The sequence below is a fragment of the Salmo salar genome, chromosome 24 (genome assembly GCF_965601325.2).
Source record: "Salmo salar chromosome 24, fSalSal1, whole genome shotgun sequence".
NCBI lineage: Eukaryota > Metazoa > Chordata > Actinopteri > Salmoniformes > Salmonidae > Salmo > Salmo salar.
The window spans coordinates 17,425,654-17,444,808 of NC_138314.1; the positions used below are offsets into that span (position 1 = coordinate 17,425,654).

Genomic DNA, 19,155 nt, shown 5'->3' on the forward strand with positions numbered 1-19,155 from the left:
CGACAACAGTGTACGACACCAAAAGACAGAACGCCAGCTTTGTATTTCTAAATAAACTACACATGACATGGCTATAAAGTAAAGTTTAAAACAAAAATAATTCCAAAAACCATTGACCGTATTAAAGCACATCTGTCAAATGCTAACAAATGTAATACATGTTTTTATGCGATTACTGTCTAATAAGGTCAACATGAATTTAACAAATTGACCAGTGTCATAGCAGCATGAATCAAATGGTAGAATACTTCAAGTAGGCACATAGGCTACACTAAACTGTTTGATTAAATATATCTATTTTAATCATTCTCTATTGGCCAAAAGAATAGTGCATTTTTTCCCAGTACAATTTCCTACCTCTATATTGTCATATGTGGAACTCCAGCCTCATTTAAAGTTCTCATCTCACATCACATTCAATAAAACAGCCAGAACGAGCAAAACATTTAAAAAAAAATTAAAACTCAGTTAAAACCCACTTCCTTATTTCAAGATTGTTCACACAACAGAGCAGTAAATATACATGCTAACCCTGAGCTTACTGTTGTACTGTATACCTAATACATTACATTACTTTTGTAATCATTTCCCTTCTGAAATTAAACCTATCACCCCTTAGTTTATTCTCTGACACAGAGGGGTGTTTGCGTGTAGGGTTAATGTAAGGGGTACATTTCAATTTTAGTCAGTTAGCAGACGCTCTTATCCAGAGCGACTTACAGTTAGTGCATTCATCTTAAGATAGCTAGGTGGGACAATCACATATCACAGGCATAGAGAGTACATTTTTTCTCAAGTAAATAAATCAGTAGTCAGAGCTAGAACGGGAGGTGGCAGAATGGAGTTCTCAGGTTGGGGTGTAGGGTTTGAGCACAGCCTGAAGGTAGGGAGGGGCAGTTCCTCATGCTGTTCCGTAGGTAAGCACCATGGTCTTGCAGTGGATTTGAGCTTTGACCAGAAGCCAGTGGAGTGTACAAAGGACTGGGGTGACAAAGAACTTCGGAAGGTTGAAAACCAGGTGCGCTGCAGTGTTCTGGATAAGTTGCAGGGGTTTGACGGCACAAGCGGGGTTTTCAACCTAGAACCAAGCCCTGGGGAACACCAGTAGTGAGAGTACTTGGTGCAGACACAGATCCTCGCCACGTCACCTGGTAGGAGCGGCCTGCCAGGTAGAATGCAATCCAAGAGTGTGCAGAGACGCCCAGCCCTGAGAGGGTTGAGCAGAGGATATGATGGTTCACAGTGTCAAAGGCAGCGGATAGATCTAGGAGGATGAGAACAGAGGAGAGAGAGTCAGCTTTGGCAGTGCGGAGAGCCTCCGCGACACAGAGAAGAGCAGTCTCGGTTGAGTGACCCGTCTTAAAGCCTGACTGGTTAGGGTCAAGAAGATTGTTCTTAGAGAAATAACGAGAAAGTTGATCAGAGACGGCACGCTGAAGTGTTTTGGAAAGAAAAGAAAGAAGGGATACAGGTCTATAGTTTTTGACGTCAGATGAGTCGAGTGTTGGTTTCTTGAGGTGGGGAGCGACTCTGGCCATTTTGAAGTCAGAGCGGACTCAGCCAGTGGTCAGGGATGAGTTGATGATGGATGTGAGGCATAGGAGAAGATCTCCAGAGATGTTCTGGAGAAGGGAGGAGGGGATGGTGTTGAGCATGCAGGTTGTTCTGCGGCCAGACCTCGCAGGATGTCATCTGGAGAGAGAGGGGAGAAAGAGGTCAAGGCGTAGGGTAGTTCTATGTGAGTGAGACCAGTGGACTCAATAGGCTGAGTGAATGAGTAGCGGATGTTGTCAACCTTCTTTTCAAAGTGGTTGACAAAGTCGTCTGCAGAGAGGGAGGAGGGAGGTGGTGGAGGATTAAGGAGGGCGTTGAAGGTAGAAAATTGTTTCCTAGGGTTAGAGAGTGGTAGAAAGTGGCTTTAGCAGCAGATACAGAGGAAGAGTAGGTAGAGAGGAAGGAGTGAAAGGATGATAGGTCCTCCTGAAGTTTAGTTTTCCTCAATTTTCGCTCAGCTGCCCCTAGCCCTCTTCTGTAAGCTCGCAATGCGTCACTCAGGCCACGGAGCAGGAGAGGAGAGGAGGGCCGAGCCAGCAGGGAGGAAAGGGACATAGTGCAAGTCATAGGATGCGGAAAGAGAGGAGAGTAGTGTCGAAGAGGCAGAATCAGGGGAAAGAAGGATTTACCAGAAGGGTTAGGTAGACCAGGTGACATTTACAGGTGCAAACGCCCAGGTGTCAGGGTGTCCCATGTGCATCAGGTCTGAGTAGGGGGAGGAACTCCACTGGAAGGCAGGTACCTGGTCCCAAGTGGGTCCACTCGCTGCCAGGAAGCCAAACTCACGCCACAGCCTGTAGGACGTCACCTAGACACACTCAAAGGTACACACCCAAAAGGTACACACACAGCCAATTAGTGACACCTACAAGAAGCATGTCATAACAGCTCACCTAACTCATACCTAGAGAAATAGAAAGTAGAATTGGAGGACGGCCTTACCTTCATATCCGTTCCTCCATGTGGTCTCTGCTTCAGCGCCCCCGAAGGGATACGTTCCGTTAGCCGGGTTCAGGTCGGACCGGGCTGAGATGGTGTTCTCTCTATTAGCAGGCGGGTCACAGCCCTCACACCAAGACAACGGGTCCTCCTTAAAGTTATTATACCTACAGAAAAAGAGGGGGGTAGGGAAGGGATATTCATACATTGGCTAAAAATGCAGTGCATTCGGAAAGTATTCAGACCACTTGACTTTTTCCACATTTTGTTACGTTACAGCCTTATTCTAAAAATGGATTCTATATTTTTTTCCCCTTCAACCTACACACAATACCACATAATGACAAAGCGAAAACAGGTTATTAGAAATGTATACACATTTATTTAAAAAAAATATATCACATTTACATTAGTATTCAGACTCTTCGCTATGAGACTCGAAATTGAGCTCAGGTGCATCCTGTTTCCATTGATCATCCTTGAGATGTTTCTACAACTTTATTGGAGTCCACCTGTGGTAAATTCAATTTATTGGACATGATTTGTAACGGCACACACCTGTTTATAGAAGGTCCCACAGTTGACATTGAATGTCGGGAGCAAAAACCTTTTTTCGCTTTGTCATTATGGGGTAATGTGTGTAGATTGATGAGGGGAAAAAAAACAACATTTAATCCATTTTAGAATAAGGCTGTAACGTAACAAAATGTGGAAAAAGTCAAGGGGTCTGGACACTTTCCGAATGCACTGTAGGTAAGGATACTCGTGTATATAAGCCTAAATGCAGGTCTGTCCCTCTCCCTCCTGTGACATCTGGTGTAGAAGCCTCTGACTGGAAGAGCGTACCTCATGAGGCGGACCATGGAGTCCATGTCTGTGATGTGTGATTGGTTCCTTCTGAAGATCTGGGCTCGAGGATTCATGTCCAGAGAGAACCACGGACCAAACTGTTTAACCAGTTCTCGACAGCCACTGGCATTAAACACCTCCTCATAGTACCTACACACACACAGTGAGAGTGTGTGTCACACATACACAGATTATTTCTGTTGTTGTTGTTGATCAGAACAAACCTGAGAGACAGACAGTCACCACCTTTTAATAATATAGTCATTACTAGTGTGTGGTAGTTATATATGTTGTTATTGGTACTTACGGGATGTTATAACTGGACCAGTAACCTTTCTGCAGCAACTCCTGGGTTTTATCAGAGTGAACAACCAGCCCACTACAGAACAGAACCACACACACACACACACACTTATTGCTGTTATTGATAAATAGCCAGCTCACCACAGCAGGATGAACACACAAAACATTTCTCCAATGTGTGTGTGTGCTTGGGTTGTCGCGATACCAGGATCGCAATACTACGATACCGGATTTTCTTTTGGCCCAAAAAATGTTACTTTATGGTCCTTTAAATCCCTACTTTATGTAAAATATTTGTGTGATATAGCTTGCAAAATAAACAAATGTGACTCTGGATAAAAACATGAGGACTGTTTTCCTCAAGAAATGAATGAAGGTTTTGTTTCTTTTCATTCCTAGTATCTTAACACTGGTATCGTGACCAGCCGTGTGTGTGTTGACTCTTACGGGAGCTGCTCCAGTACAGTAAACAGCTGCTCCTTGGTCTCTGTCATCCCCGGAGTGAAATGCCTGTAGTCCACGATCATCCACTGGTTATTACACCTAACACACACATACCTACAAGTGAGGGAATACATTGGTTCCAAAGGTAGACATTCTACGCTGTCTGGGGGTCTGTATTGAGGCCATTGAGTAATTTATGATGATTGATGAGACACTAGTTAGTCTTTTAGGTTCCACTGTAACTCCCCTCTGGTGAGTAACAGAGGCTGTTATCCGACAGACTGTAAGTAGATATGCTAGAGATAGGCTAGAGAAGTAAAACATCTCAGAGACTGAGATAAGCTGTAGAAGACAGATTAAATAGCCCTAACTCTAACCCTACAAATCAACATGAGTAACCTTTGATTTCTGGGGACTTTAGCCTGAGTCGGCGTCACTGATAAGTCCCATGCCTGCCTTCCCAGCAGAGTTGGGGTCAATTCGAATGTAGGAATTGAATTCAATATATGAATTGGCCCCAACCCATGCCGCAGAATGAAGAATTTGAATTGAGTTTGAATTGAAGGAAGTAGAATTTAATTAAAACCAATTAAACTGAGACGTGAAACATGAAAGGCTCATTCATTTGACATATGCCACTTATTAATGCAAAGAATACACAATTTCAAATATTAGTTTCATTATAACTCAAAGATGTCAAACAATATTTTTCTTTGTCATGAGATGTTTTTTTCTTCAAAAATATGAAAACATTAAGGGAATTATGAATTATTATAGACAACCCACAACACAATCTTAGAATATTTCCAGACCACTGTAATTATTTACAATTGTTTTAGGAGAATGAGTTTTAAAAATTAAATGTTTCAACCTTATGCTACATGGTATTGGTAACCATACATTATGTCAAAATAAACATTACTATGGTGATGTGTAGAATAAATAAGCCATTTTAATTTCATTGAATTAAATTCCACTTCCTTTAATTCAAATTTAAATCAAATTCTGCTACCTGTGGGGGTGGCCAATTTCAAGAATTGAATTGGAATTAAAGAGAAATTTGCAACTCAGTACAGAATTGACTTAACTCTGCTCCTCCCCGAAAAAAAATCTCACTCAGGTCACCTGACCACTCGTGATATTTCATGTGATGTTATTTTTAGTTTACTTAATTCCTTTAAGGGATAGTTCAGTTCACTCTTCATCTCCTAGTGTCCTTTAAATGGACAGTTAAATAGCTTGTTGAGGGTTTGTTTTCTGATCTCCAGCTTTGGTCTAACAGGACTGGAGAGATAACCAACATGGTAGACATCCATAGGTCAATGAGAGTCTACAGGAAGGAGAAAATGTCGCCCAAATGGCCTGCAGAGACTCACGTTCCGCTGTTGTGTTTGGTGAAAATCTCTGCCCACTCCTTGCCGGATGCAGCCAGCCCATTGGCTACGATGTTCCTCAGCCACTCCATCACTGCTCCGGTTGGTTGAACAAATTTCCAGAGGGCGGGATTACTGTTGTCGATGCTGGTCTCCAAGGTAACCTGTGGAGGGACATCTTTAAAAAACAAATACTACACACACATATACTATGTACACACATATTACACAAAGCTCTCACCAGCCCGGTACTAAGGATGTAGAAGTCATCTCCAGAGAAAATGGACCCTGGGTAGGAGGAGAAGGCCTGGGTTCCGCCAGGGATTGGATCACTGTCTGAGAACAACAGAACACAGAAATCAAACTCAGAACCATAAAATATAGAACACACAACACCACACAACTCATGGTTGGCCTTTCCCAGTATTCACAAGCGGAGTTTCCAGGAGTGCTTCATTAAGAGTGTGTATGTTAGGAGGGACATTAGGAGACATTGTAGACATAGTTAACTTATCCTTATGAGAGTTTTAGGGGTCAAAGGTTACCTGTAGGAGTGACACGGTAGGCGAACTGGTACTTCTTTAGGATGCGCAGCAAGGCCTGGTAGATGTTCCAGGTATCATGAGATACCAGCAGATCCTTGTTGCCAGGCAATAGCTTAACGAGGGCGGAGCTGGAGCCAGAGCCCAGTGTCCGGGATTGGCTAGATTTGTTTAGGGCCCCCTCAAGATCCACCAGGTCTCCTCCCATCTGGAAAAGTCTGAATATTACATTACATTACATTTAAGTCATTTAGCAGACGCTCTTATCCAGAGCGACTTACAAAATGGTGCATTCACCTTATGATATCCAGTGGAACAACCACTTTACAATAGTGCATCTAAATCTTTTAAGGGGGGGGGGGGGTTAGAAGGATTACTTTATCCTATCCTAGGTATTCCTTAAAGAGGTGGGGTTTCAGGTGTCTCCGGAAGGTGGTGATTGACTCCGCTGTCCTGGCGTTGTGAGGGAGCTTGTTCCACCATTGGGGTGCCAGAGCAGCGAACAGTTTTGACTGGGCTGAGCGGGAACTGTGCTTCCTCAGAGGTAGGGGGGCCAGCAGGCCAGTGGTGGATGAACGCAGTGCCCTTGTTTGGGTGTAGGGCCTGATCAGAGCCTGAAGGTATGGAGGTGCCGTTCCCTTCACAGCTCCGTAGGCAATCACCATGGTCTTGTAGCGGATGCGAGCTTCAACTGGAAGCCAGTGGAGAGAGCGGAGGAGCGGGGTGACGTGAGAGAACTTGGGAAGGTTGAACACCAGACGGGCTGCGGCGTTCTGGATGAGTTGTAGGGGTTTAATGGCACAGGCAGGGAGCCCAGCCAACAGCGAGTTGCAGTAATCCAGACGGGAGATGACAAGTGCCTGGATTAGGACCTGCGCCGCTTCCTGTGTGAGGCAGGGTCGTACTCTGCGAATGTTGTAGAGCATGAACCTACAGGATCGGGTCACCGCCTTGATGTTAGTGGAGAACGACAGGGTGTTGTCCAGGATCACGCCAAGGTTCTTAGCACTCTGGGAGGAGGACACAAGGGAGTTGTCAACCGTGATGGCGAGATCATGGAACGGGCAGTCCTTCCCCGGGAGGAAGAGCAGCTCTGTCTTGCCGAGGTTCAATAAAATGAATAGCCCATAGAGATGGAAAGACGCCTCATCATTGTATCCATGCCATTATGGCGTCTGTGACAGCATGGGCAGTGCTATTAAGGCCATCTCCATTTTGAAGTAGTACATTTTCTTATTTGTTACGATTGGCTGATCGCTCCTGATGACCTGGTTGCACATGACTCCAGCAGCATCACCAGGAGGGATCAGCCAATGAAGTTGGAAGTCCCACTAAGTGGACTACATTAAAATGGTGGAAGCCCTCAATAGCTCTGACCATGCTAAAATGGCGTTTGGCCACTAGATGCCGCTATCATTCTCTATGGAATAGCCACAAAGAAATAGAGGGTTTGGTCATAGCTGTATAGCAAGGTGCACTTGATTTAGCTCACCCTAAAAAAAATCCCCATTGGAACCCCTCACATTATTCCTGAGATGGGTACTCTTGGTGAGTAAAATCAGGGGTGCTTACAGAAACTCACTGCTGGGCTGATCTCATAGAGAATGATAGAGGACTCTTCTTTATATCTGTCCAATTATGCCGTCTGTGAGTGGACGGGCAGCACCATTGAGGCCATTTCCATTTTGAAGTAGTCAATTTTCTTCTACTACTTCTATGAGTTGGTAAACAAACTGAAAGGGTGCATACTACTTGCAGTGTGTTGTTTGAACAGATAAAGCCAAGGTTGGCGATTTACTGCCACCTGCAGTTATGGAATGTTTGCTCACAAGTATTATTCATTGGCTGACCCCTCCTGATGATCTGGATGGAATTATGTGATGGAATTAAGTCCCACCCAGTTGACTACTTCAAAATAGTTTAAGTCCTGAATGGCGCTGCCCATGCTAAAATAGCTTTTGGGCACTAGAGTCCTCTATCATTTTCTATGGGTGAACTCTAACCCATCAGAGGTCACAGACCACACTTACAGGAAGCCGAAGGGGTTGAGAGTGAAAGGGCCTCTGGGAAATGACAGCTGATCATTGTAGCCATCTTCCAGACCTTTCAGCTGCAGCAACACCAACCACACCTAAGCGAGAGAAAGTCTAAATACAAAATGTCCTCTACTAAGGCGTTCTTATTAGATCCCAAGTGTGTACTGAATGATCCACTCTAGCAAGTTATTTACTGTTTAGACACAGAGAAAAAGGAGTAGATACTTGGTGATTTAGCACATTGGCTGACCCAGACTCAGCCAATACCTGGTGCCAGTAGGGACAGTGTGGATGCCCCTCTATCTGCTGTCTGACCCACTGCAGGTTGGTGGTGATGTAATCCTTCAGTCTGTGACAGAATCCTGACTCAAATGTAAACGGACCGCAGTACCCCATAACTGTGTTCATCCAGTGCTTATAGATCAGCTATGACACAAACACACAAATAGATCAGCAATAGATTTGGGTCGTGTTCCCCTGTTCAGATGTTGCATGGATCAACCAATGTTTGCGTGCTACGTCATCGATTGTGCCGTCAGACACCAGACTGCTGTAATGTTTGTAAGATCTGGCATTTGTCAGCAATGTCTGAGCAGGGGAACACGACCTTAGACTCCACTGCCCCAGCAGGGTTAGGGTGACTGTGTCTCTCTCTACCTTACCTCGGAGCTGACTGCAGCTTCAACGGCCCCAGCAGCGTACGCTTGGATGCTATCATTATAGCGCCCTCTAGTGGTCACCTCCAGATATGCCCAGCTGAGGGAGAGAACACTTAGTGAATATACATAAAAATGTATTTGGGTAAGGAGTTTTACCCTGATCACGACCTGACTTGTTAGGAAAGTCTTTGGGTGTCTACTCCAGCGGTTCCCAAACTAGGGATATGAAAATGGGGTCGCAGACAAATTTCCACCCCCAAAATGTTTTATATATCTTCTTTGTATCTCAAAATCATTGTAATGTGGTTAACATTTAAAAATCTAAAATAACATTTTTGAAATCTAAAAGATTAAATTCAACTAGCCTGTCCTTAGATCGTAGGAAAAGGCCGCACTTAAACGTTGCGCTCGAATTGGAACGATACAAGTCCAACAGTCAACTGCGGCCTTTCGAGCTGTCATGTGACCGAATGCTGCAGAATACCCAATCACGGGTTACTAGGGAGGAGTTTTGGTCGACTCAAAGGGAATACCCTGCCATCTCCCTCAGAGCATTAAAACTCAAGGTAACCTTCGCCAGCTCATATCTGTGTGAAGCTGCAGTCAGCAGTGCTCTCGTCTGCATTATAACCAAATATCAATCCAGGTTGGATGTGACAGCAGAGATGAAGTGTGCACTGTTGACTACTCCCCCTGCCTTTGAGAAGCTTCGACGTGACATGCTTCATGCACACCCATCTCATTAGTGGTGGTGACTGGTGAGATAATGGTGCTTTCAAAATGAGGTCAAATCATGACGTCAGTGAACTTCAGGTAGGAGCTTTAGAAAGAGGCAGAGTTCCCGACTTAGAATTCCGAGTTGGATGACCTAACAATGATTTCACAGTCTGACCAATTTTTGTTCCGAGTTCCCAGTTGTCTTGAACGCAATGAAGTCGGAGATTTCCGAGTTCCCAATTGTTTTGAACGCGGCATTTGACATGTCAGACTAATTTGCAATTGACTGTCATAGCCCCACATTACAAGTATGTGATCGTGAGTTTAGAAGACAATCAGAAATACTTTTAGAATGTTTTGCAATTGACTGCAATAGCCCCAAATAAAAAAGTAAACATTGGCTGTTAATTACATACTTTTCTTTCACATGGTTGGGGTCGCAAGAATTTTCAGATATCAAAATGGGGTCATGGACGATTAAAGTTTGGGAACCCCTGGTCTACTCTATGGGGTCGATTTGGATGACACACTGTTAAACTACAACCCTGAATAAAAATGGGAATGCTCTTTTATCACAACAGATGTAATAGAACAGGCACTCCCATTTGACTAAAATCAATTCTAGTACATAGTCTGTCCTATCCCCATTGTCAAGCCAATGTTGTCTAGACTAAATCTATTTTTTGAGAGTCCATGTCTGGCTAAACTGCTCGTTGTAACTTGCTCTTTACCCAAATGCATATTTTTTGTCCTGCTTCGTCTATGTAGCTACATTAGCGCTGGTCCAGGGCGATAGCACGCAGAGGAATTTACCCTGAGTTCTTGATGTCGTCAGTAAAGTTCGCCCAGGCTACATAGTCGTCTCGGAAACCCTCTTGTAGAGACAGCTGGCCAGTTTGTTTATCGAGAACTGTAGAATTAATCTCGGTCTGAACAGGCGTCCATGATAAATACAAAACACATAAAAACATAGAAATCTTCACTGAGGTTGACTTGTGTGGGCACCTGTCAGACATCTTTACTAATGTGGGTTATGTGACGAAAACTGAGGAAGGAATTTCAAAATCAAAGTCCCCACCCTCTAACATAGGTGATATAAGTTCTGATAAAATAAAAATGCAATTAATTAAAAAACAAACACTCAAAGCCACTTTATCAAATGGATAACATTTAATTGTTGAGTACAAATAACCATATCATCATCAGAGTCCCATGTCCTGGTCTGGCAGCTGCTCGGCCTCCGACCGCAAGGCACTACGGAGGGTAGTGCATACGGTCCTGTACATCACTGGGGCCAAGCTTCCTGCCGTCCAGGACCTCTATACCAGGCTGTGTCAGAGGAAGGCCCCAAAAATTGCCAAAGACTCAAGACACCCTAGTTATAGACTGTTCTCTCTGATACCGCACGGCAAGCAGTACCAGAGCGCCAAGTCTAGGACCAAAAGGCTTCTTTACAGCTTCTACCACCAAGCCATGAGACTCCTGAACAGCGAATCAAATGACTACCCGGACTGTTTGCATTGTTCCCGCCACCCATTTTTATGCTGCTGCTACCCTCTGTTTATTATCCATGCATAGTCACCTACATGTACATATTACCTCAATTATCTCGACAAACCGGTGCCCCTGCAGATTGACTCTGTACCAGTAGACCCTGTATATAGCCTCACTGTTATTTTATTGTTGCTCCTTAATTATTAGTTTGATTATTATTCTTTTTTTTTTTTTTACAAAAGTTTATTTTAGTAAATACTTTAACACTTTTTTTTCTTAAAACTGCATTGTTGGTTAAGGGCTTGTAAGTAAGCATTTCACTGTAAGGTCTACACCGGTTGTATTTGGCGCATGTGACAAATAAACATTTATTTGATGTCATCGTCAAGGCCCTTTTACTGAGAAATCTCTTTCTCTCTCACACACACCGGAGTTCCTTGTCTCAACAGCACTCTGTCAAAGTCCCTCAGTGTGCTCGAGAGGATTGGATTGACAAGGCTCTGCGCAGGATCACTGACAAAAGAATTGGCTTCTGCCGAGTTCTGCCGTTTCTGATTCCTCCTTCTCCTGTCACTAGGTCCAGATTATGTAGTCAGTCCTACCCACATGGGGCCACAGGCACCAATCAGGGCAGGCACCAATCTGCCGTTTCTGATTCCTCCTTCTCCTGTCACTAGGTCCAGATTATGTAGTCAGTCCTACCCACATGGGGCCACAGGCACCAATCAGGGCTGGGTTGTGGTTAAGGGGTGTGATTTAGGGGTCAGTCATCCTTTGCCCCCTCGGTCTCCATAATCCCCTCCATCACCTCTGCTTCTTCTTAGGGACGTCAGAGAGAGAGAGAGAGAGAGAGAGAGAGAGAGAGAGAGAGAGAGGTCATGGAATAGGTTTCTCCAAACATCAATATGAAATGTATTACTGTATCTGTATGCTGGTACGCTGGGTGTTACCGTGGAAATGCTCAGCTGTTTTCCTACATAGCGTCTCCACAGTGTCTTCGGCATCGGCCCACTGTAGAACCAGCCGACGCCCGTACAGATGGTACAGTAGCTATGGCACAGCGCTGAGAATGCTTTCTACAGTGGATTCAAGAAATAACAACTCTCAACAGTACTGTACAGCAACAATAATGCTTTTTTTAGAGAGGAAACAAGAAATAACACACACCATGGTCATTCACCCTCACTCACCTTGGCATCCTGTTTTGTGAGGAAGTCTACATAGCCAAACCCGCTGTGAACCCAGGTGCCGGTACCGGGCGCCGCCTTTGGCAGACGAACAGTCTTCAGTTCCCCAAACGTGCTGGAGGGGATACACATATCATCATCATCATCATCATCAGTGTGAGAGTGACTGAAGCCTTGTTCACACTGCAGGCCTTAATGCTCAAATCAGTTTTGTTTTTCAAATCCGCTTTGGAATAATAAGTTACAAGTGACCAAATCGGATGTGTGTTCAGACAGCAGTCATTTTTCTGACATAGCTATGCTGGTTGTCATAGCAATGACGGGTGTGAACACAATGGTGTAGGCTGATTGGTGGTGGTACTTGTGCTTCCTATCACTCAGAAGTTATGTAGCAAGCTAAGGCGACAAAGAATTTGAAAATGCTTGTCACGTCTACTCCCACTCCTCCCCTCCAGTGTTCAACGTCGCCTGTATACTAACCACCGGTCCTGGGATCCATCATTATGCACACCTGCAGATCATCATGATACTCACCTGAAATCCATTACCTTCCTGATTACCTCCCCTATATCTGTCTCTCCCTTGGGTTCCTTCCTCAATCAGTTTTTTTCTTCTTCCTGTATTCATGTGTAAATGCCACTGTTATGTTGTCTCCTTTCATGTTTGTTGTTTTATTAAACGTTGCACCTCAACTCACAGCGTCTCCCTTCCAATGCTCCCATATCTATAAGGAGAAAATCTGCATTATTACTATTAGTTTGTTGTTAGCTTGTGTAACCATGGTCAGTATGATGAAGTGACTCTCTTGGTGGCACTCAGACTTTCAACTCCAACTGGTGGTCAGCCACACTGCAGTACTAAGAGAAAGAGAGATGGGGGAGGAGAGACTGACAGATAGACAGGGTGAGAGAGATAAGTGTGAGGTCTGTATCTGTAGGTGTAGGGGTTAAAGGTTAGGTGTCAAGGATCAGTACTAGGGTCAGTACCTGTAGCTGCCTTATGGCCTTCTCTGCTGCCTTCAGTGTCTTCAGTGTCTGAAGCAGTGCGGCTTGGCTGGGTTGTGTTTCAGCGGACGCACGGCTCTCGACCTTCGCCTCTCCCGAGTCCGTACGGGAGTTGCAGCGATGAGACAAGACTGTAAGTACCAATTGGATACCACGAAATTGGGGAGAAAAAGGGGTATAATAATAACAAATAAAGAAGCACCGGGATCAACACTCTTCATCAAGAACCTCACCTATCTTACTGGGCATGGCTGCTGAGAACACTCCTATCGGGGCCCACTCTAAGTATAGGGGAACGTGCAAGAACTAGAAAGTGAGGCAGGCAGAAGGAGAGAGACAGTATGTTACAATACACTAAAACTGAACGCGACCATGGTCTTCCTCAGACAGCATTCTGCTAATACAAATGTAATGTATGCATATTCAGTCCTATTGTCGCATTAGAGGCCACATTTATATGGAACACACACACACCTTGCCTCAGTGGGCTCAAGGTATTCTATTATGGCAGTTAGGCCCGCAGGCGGCAGCAGCACTCTACCCAGGGTGCCATGCTATGAGAGCAGCACCTCCAGGTCCTCGACCTTCACTCCCGCTGGAAGGTTCTTCACCAGGAATACACACGTGCCACGAGGCCCCTGCGCCTAAACACACACACACACACAAATAAACAGAATCCAAAGTGATCAAAATGTTAAATAATGTTATGAACTTTAAATAATGTTCTCTTCTTAATGCACTGTTAGCAAATCCTAGACAGTATTTTGCAACATACCTGACTGAAGGAGTCCAGACAAATGTGGTTGTTTAACAGGAACTGGCGAGTCTCCTGGACATCCTCACTGTTACACTCTTCTATGATATCATGGCGGTCCGCAATCAATCATTTAAGTACATGCCGCCACCTACTGTGCTGGAATGTACAATCAATCATGATCTGCCCAATTCTGTACTACCATGAAAATAAAAAACAAATAAATCCCTACTAACTTCTACCACACCATCCCCAACACCCCACCCCATTAAACTGTATCTATATCATGCTGAAACACTCCACCTTCAGGATTGTTCAGCAAGTCAACAACAATTTCAACAGTAACATCTGTTACCCCAAATATCCCTTTTGCTGTCTCCACAATAACCTTCAACCTGGCATTTTTGCTTTCCACACCCAGAGACGTATTGACAACCTTACCAATAAAAGTGACCTTTGACACCGCACATTCATGAGCGCAAGATTTCCGAACAGGCCTCCAAACCATGCCAGGACCAGCAGAAACACCAGCCACGACATTAGGTCCACTTACTACAGGAACAGCCGTGGAAGCTACATCATTCCACACTGTTGTTCCACCAATCTGTTTTACAGCATCTGTACACAATACATCATGACTAATTCTATATTTCTAAGCCTCTCTAGCCCCTTTCTGCACCTGGCATCCACCAAATGCTGTACTATGCCGAGATGTGAGATAATTAACTTGCTATTGTGACATTACGTACGTTCGAGGGAAATAGGCACTTTTCTCAACATATACACTGACATTGAGAAGGGATTGCGTGACTATTACCTTAGCAACCGTGTGACGCAGCATGACAACGTGAACGTGATTGGTCGATATTCTGCTAAGTGGGGTGTTATACGTTCCTTCATTCATGGGATTCTTATCTCCTTTGTTGAATATCTCTAGCAACAGCACCATGCAATGCACCCTGGACTAAAGAGGCAGACAAATAGGAAAACAATTCTAGACCCTTCGTTAAATTACACATTTCTCGAGGTAGGAATATCGCAAAAATATGATCAATGGCTCATTCAAGAGAAGACATCCTCCCGAGTTATGACATCTGCCAGTATTGAAATCTGACATGTATGATAGACGTTTTCTCGATCTAAAAGTCGTATTCCTATTAACATCCGTTGTAATGAGAGTGACTTTATCACAGTGCTACGTCATACCGGACGGATTTCTGCCTGCTTGAACGCCAATAACTCAGATACACATGAAAATGTGATATGACCTAGGAAATCGATAGCACATCCCTCAGAGATGCACAAAAACATTCTAACATTCAATATCGGTGAACATTTCTTTTAAAGAAAATTTCCTGCAATTCTACATATTTTGCCAATGGGCAGCGAGAAAATTGTGCAGTTATAAAGCACATTTTCTAACAAAATCAATGGAGGCCCCATGCTATTACATTTTGGGAATTTTAGATTCTTCAGACTGTCTAGTTTCTATTTTGGTCATTGTTAGTTCTCAAAGATGATCTTATTTTAAAAATATATAGCTCCATTATATTTTTATCACACTTCAAATCCAGTTTTAGTCGTTTACGTTTATACTGAAAACGTTTTACCATCTCAAAAATTATTTTCAAAATAAATTAATACATTTTTTGGGGGTGAAAATAATTTGTGGCAGCAACCATTTAGCAGAGGCGGCCCGGCACTGGACAAAGGGAACACCGATGTGAGAATGCTATTCATTGACTACAGCTCAGTGTTCAACACCATAGTGCCCTCAAAGCTCATCACTAAGCTAAGTACCCTGGGACTAAACACCTCCCTCTGCAACTGGATCCTGGACTTCCTGACGGGCCACCCCCAGATGGTAAGGGTAGGTAACAACACATCCGGCTCGCTGATCCTCAACACGGGGGCCCCTCAGGGGTGCGTGCTCAGTCCCCTCCTGTACACCCTGTTCACTCATGACTGCATGGCCAGGCACGACTCCAACACCATCATTAAGTTTGCAGATGACACAATAGTGGTAGGACTGATCACCAACAACGACGAGACAGCATATAGGGAGGAGGTGAGAGACCTGGCTGTGTGATGCCAGGACAACAACTTCAACCTCAACCTGTTCAAGACTAAGGAGATGATTGTGGACTACAGGAAAATGAGGGCCGAACACGCCCCCATTCTCATCGACGGGGCTGTAGTGGAGCAGGTTGAGAGCTTCAAATTCCTTGGTGTCCACATCACCAGCAAACTAACTATGGTCCAATCACATCAAGACAGTCGTGAAGAGGGCACGACATAACCTATTCCCCCTCAGGAGACTGAAAAGATTTGGCATGGGTCCTCAGATCCTCAAAAGGTTCTTCAGCTGCACCATCGAGAGCATCCTGACTGGTTGCATCACTGCCTCGTATGGCAACTGCTCGGCCTTCGACCGCAAGGCACTACAGAGGGTAGTGTGTGCGGCCCAGTACATCCAGGAACTCTATACCAGGCGGTGTCAGAGGAAGGCCCTAAAAATTGTCAAAGACACCAGCCACACTAGTCATAGACTGTTCTCTCTGCTACCGGAACGCCAAGTCATACCGGAACGCCAAGTCTAGGTCCAAGAGGCTTCTAAACAGCTTCTACCCCCAAGCCATAAGACTCCTGAACATCTAATCAAATGGTTACCCAGACTATTTGCGTTGTCCCCCCCCTCCAAATCCCCCCTCCCCACACTCTTTTACGCTGCTGCTACTCTCTGTTATTATCTATGCATAAGTCACTTTAATAACTCTACCTACATGTATAAATTACCTTGACTAACCGGTGCCCCCACACATTGACTCTGTACCGGTACCCCCTGTATATAGCCTCGCTATTGTTATTTTACTGCTGCTCTTTACATTTTTATATTTATTTAGAGATTTTTCTCAAAACTGCATTGTTTGTTAAGGGCTTGTAAATAAGCCTTTCACTGTAAGGTCTACCTACACCTGTTGTATTCGGCTCATATGACAAATAAAATGTGATTTGATTTGATACAGTATCTGTGCGTGTATGTACATACCATGCTTTTTGATGAAGTCTTGGAGCTCCTCTTCTGTGCAGGTTTAGGGCAGGTTCCTTGTGAAGTCTTCCTGACTCTGCTACATCTTCCTCCTCTTCATCTTCCTTCAGCTCCCTGGTGAATCTCCTCTCGTTCCCTTTCTCCACCTGCCCCTCACACTTGTGAGCCTTTTCCACCTCCTCCTCTGAGCGCAGGTCCACGTACATATACTTGGTTTTGTTGCCGGTGGCATTCTTGATGATTCGAATGGCTGCAGGCTTCAGAGAAGTCACGAACTCTTGCACTTGTTGCTGTTTATATCACACATAAACAACCCAAGATGTCACGCATAAATAAACCATTTCCCCAACTCTGAACTCCACATCAAGCCACACACACTCACCTCTTTGACGTTGAAGGGACATTCTCGCAGTTTCACTGTGGATTCAGTCTATGGGGCACAGAGAGATAGGGACACACACACACATTACCAAAGGGAATACGGCAATGAAAACCCTCAACCCTAATTTCACTGTCAGAATGCTACACCATATGTCATTTTAACTGCTATCCTCCATCAGTTCAATGAAGGTAGGATTTGAGTTTAAATCTACAGTCCCAAGGTTTGTGGGTCAGGGGTGCAGGTCAAATGCTAGGTGTTAAAGGTTAGGCATTTGCCCTACCTCCTGCTGTTTGACAGGCTTGCCCTGGCTTTTATCCAGTGAAGGGACTGGTGCTCTGGCCCTCTGGATACCGTCTCTATCCCCACTCTCATAGGCACTGTCTGTCTGCTGCATAGGGGCAGGCTCATCTTCCTCATCATCTTCATCCTCAGCAGCACCCCGTCTCTGCGCCACAGGTACTCCATATCAGAGAGGCCAGACTTCAGAGCCTCTTTATTAGCACCTGACAATGAAAACACACTGTTTACACACACACATTTACCAGCATCTGTCAAACAAAGGGTCTATGTAGGCATGTGTACCTAACCTGGTCTTCTTCCTCATCTTACTCCTCATCCTTCTTCTTCTCGACTGACTCAAATTTGAAGTAATCATCCAACGCTTCTTCAAATCAAATCAAATGTATTTATATAGCCCTTCTTAGATCAGCTGATATATCAAAGTGCTGTACAGAAACCGAGCCTAAAACCCCAAACAGCAAGCAATGCAGGTGTAGAAGCACGGGGGCTAGGAAAAACTGCCTAGGAAGAATCCTAGAGAGGAACCAGGCTATGAGGGGTGGCCAGTCCTCTTCTGGCTGTGTCGGGTGGAGATTATAACAGAACATGGCCAAGATGTTCAAATGTTCATAAATGACCAGCATGGTCAAATAATAATAATCACAGTAGTTGTCGAGGGTGCAACAGGTCAGCACCTCAGGAGTAAATGTCAGTTGGCTTTTCATAGCCGATCATTGAGAGTATCTCTACCGCTCCTGCTGTCTCTAGAGAGTTGAAAACAGCAGGTCTGGGACAGGTAGCACGTCCGGTGAACAGGTCAGGGTTCCATAGCCGCAGGCAGAACAGTTGAAACTGGAGCAGCAGCACGGCCAGGTGGACTGGGGACAGCAAGGAGTCATCATGCCAGGTAGTCCTGAGGCATGGTCTTAGGGCTCATGTCCTCCGAGAGAGAGAAAGAAAGAATTAGAGAGAGCATACTTAAATTCACACAGGACACTGGATAAGACAGGAGAAATACCCCAGATATAACAGACTGACCCTAGCCCCCCGACACATAAACTACTGCAGCATAAATACTGGAGACTGAGACAGGAGGGGTCAGGAGACACTGTGGCCTCACCCGATGATACCCCCGGAGAGGGCCAAACAGGCAGGATATAACCCCACCCACTTTACCAAAGCACAGTCCCCACACCACTAGAGGGATATCTCCAACCACCAACTTACCATCCTGAGACTAGGCCGAGTATAGCCCACAAAGATCTCCGCCACGGCACAACCCAAGGGGGGTGCCAACCCAGACAGGAAGACCACGTCAGTGACTCAACCCACTCAAGTGACGCACCCCTCCTAGGGACGGCATGGAAGAGCACCAGTAAGCCAGTGACTCAGCCCCAACTCATCTCTCCACAATCCCAGTGGAGAGAGGGGAACCGGCCAGGCAGAGACAGTAAGGGCGGGTCGTTGCTCCAGTGCCTTTCCGTTCACCTTCATACTCCTGGGCCAGACTACACTCAATCATAGGACCTACTGAAGAGATGAGTCTTCAATAAAGACTTAAAGGTTGAGACCGAGTCTGCGTCTCTCACA

At 44.9% G+C, this 19,155-nt stretch overlaps 1 protein-coding gene, 1 long non-coding RNA gene and 1 pseudogene across 3 annotated transcripts; all 3 read right to left on the bottom strand.

Moving 5' to 3' along the window:
* Positions 1-24: 24 nt before the first annotated feature.
* Positions 25-10,429, bottom strand: LOC106584996 (putative aminopeptidase PLBD2). The gene is given in 14 exon segments (XM_014170713.2): positions 25-1,692; positions 2,184-2,362; positions 2,497-2,538; positions 2,540-2,660; positions 3,340-3,492; positions 3,650-3,721; positions 4,093-4,188; positions 5,466-5,626; positions 5,704-5,798; positions 6,008-6,222; positions 8,035-8,135; positions 8,308-8,466; positions 8,703-8,796; positions 10,230-10,429. Coding segments are annotated over 13 exon segments (1,638 nt in total). The 5' UTR covers positions 10,388-10,429; the 3' UTR covers positions 25-1,692; positions 2,184-2,191.
* A 133-nt stretch (positions 10,430-10,562) lies between these two features.
* On the bottom strand, positions 10,563-14,598 carry LOC106584917 (uncharacterized). Of its 2 annotated transcripts, XR_014382515.1 has the most exons (5): positions 13,877-14,598; positions 13,576-13,745; positions 12,101-13,407; positions 11,861-11,986; positions 10,563-11,729 (listed from the first exon to the last, which is right to left on the bottom strand). It is a non-coding gene; the product is annotated as an uncharacterized LOC106584917 (long non-coding RNA). The 2 variants fall into 2 exon arrangements; XR_014382514.1 differs by having other exon boundaries at positions 12,101-13,745.
* A 939-nt stretch (positions 14,599-15,537) lies between these two features.
* LOC145850341 (putative RNA-binding protein 19) lies at positions 15,538-17,902 on the bottom strand (annotated as a pseudogene).
* Positions 17,903-19,155: the final 1,253 nt, after the last annotated feature.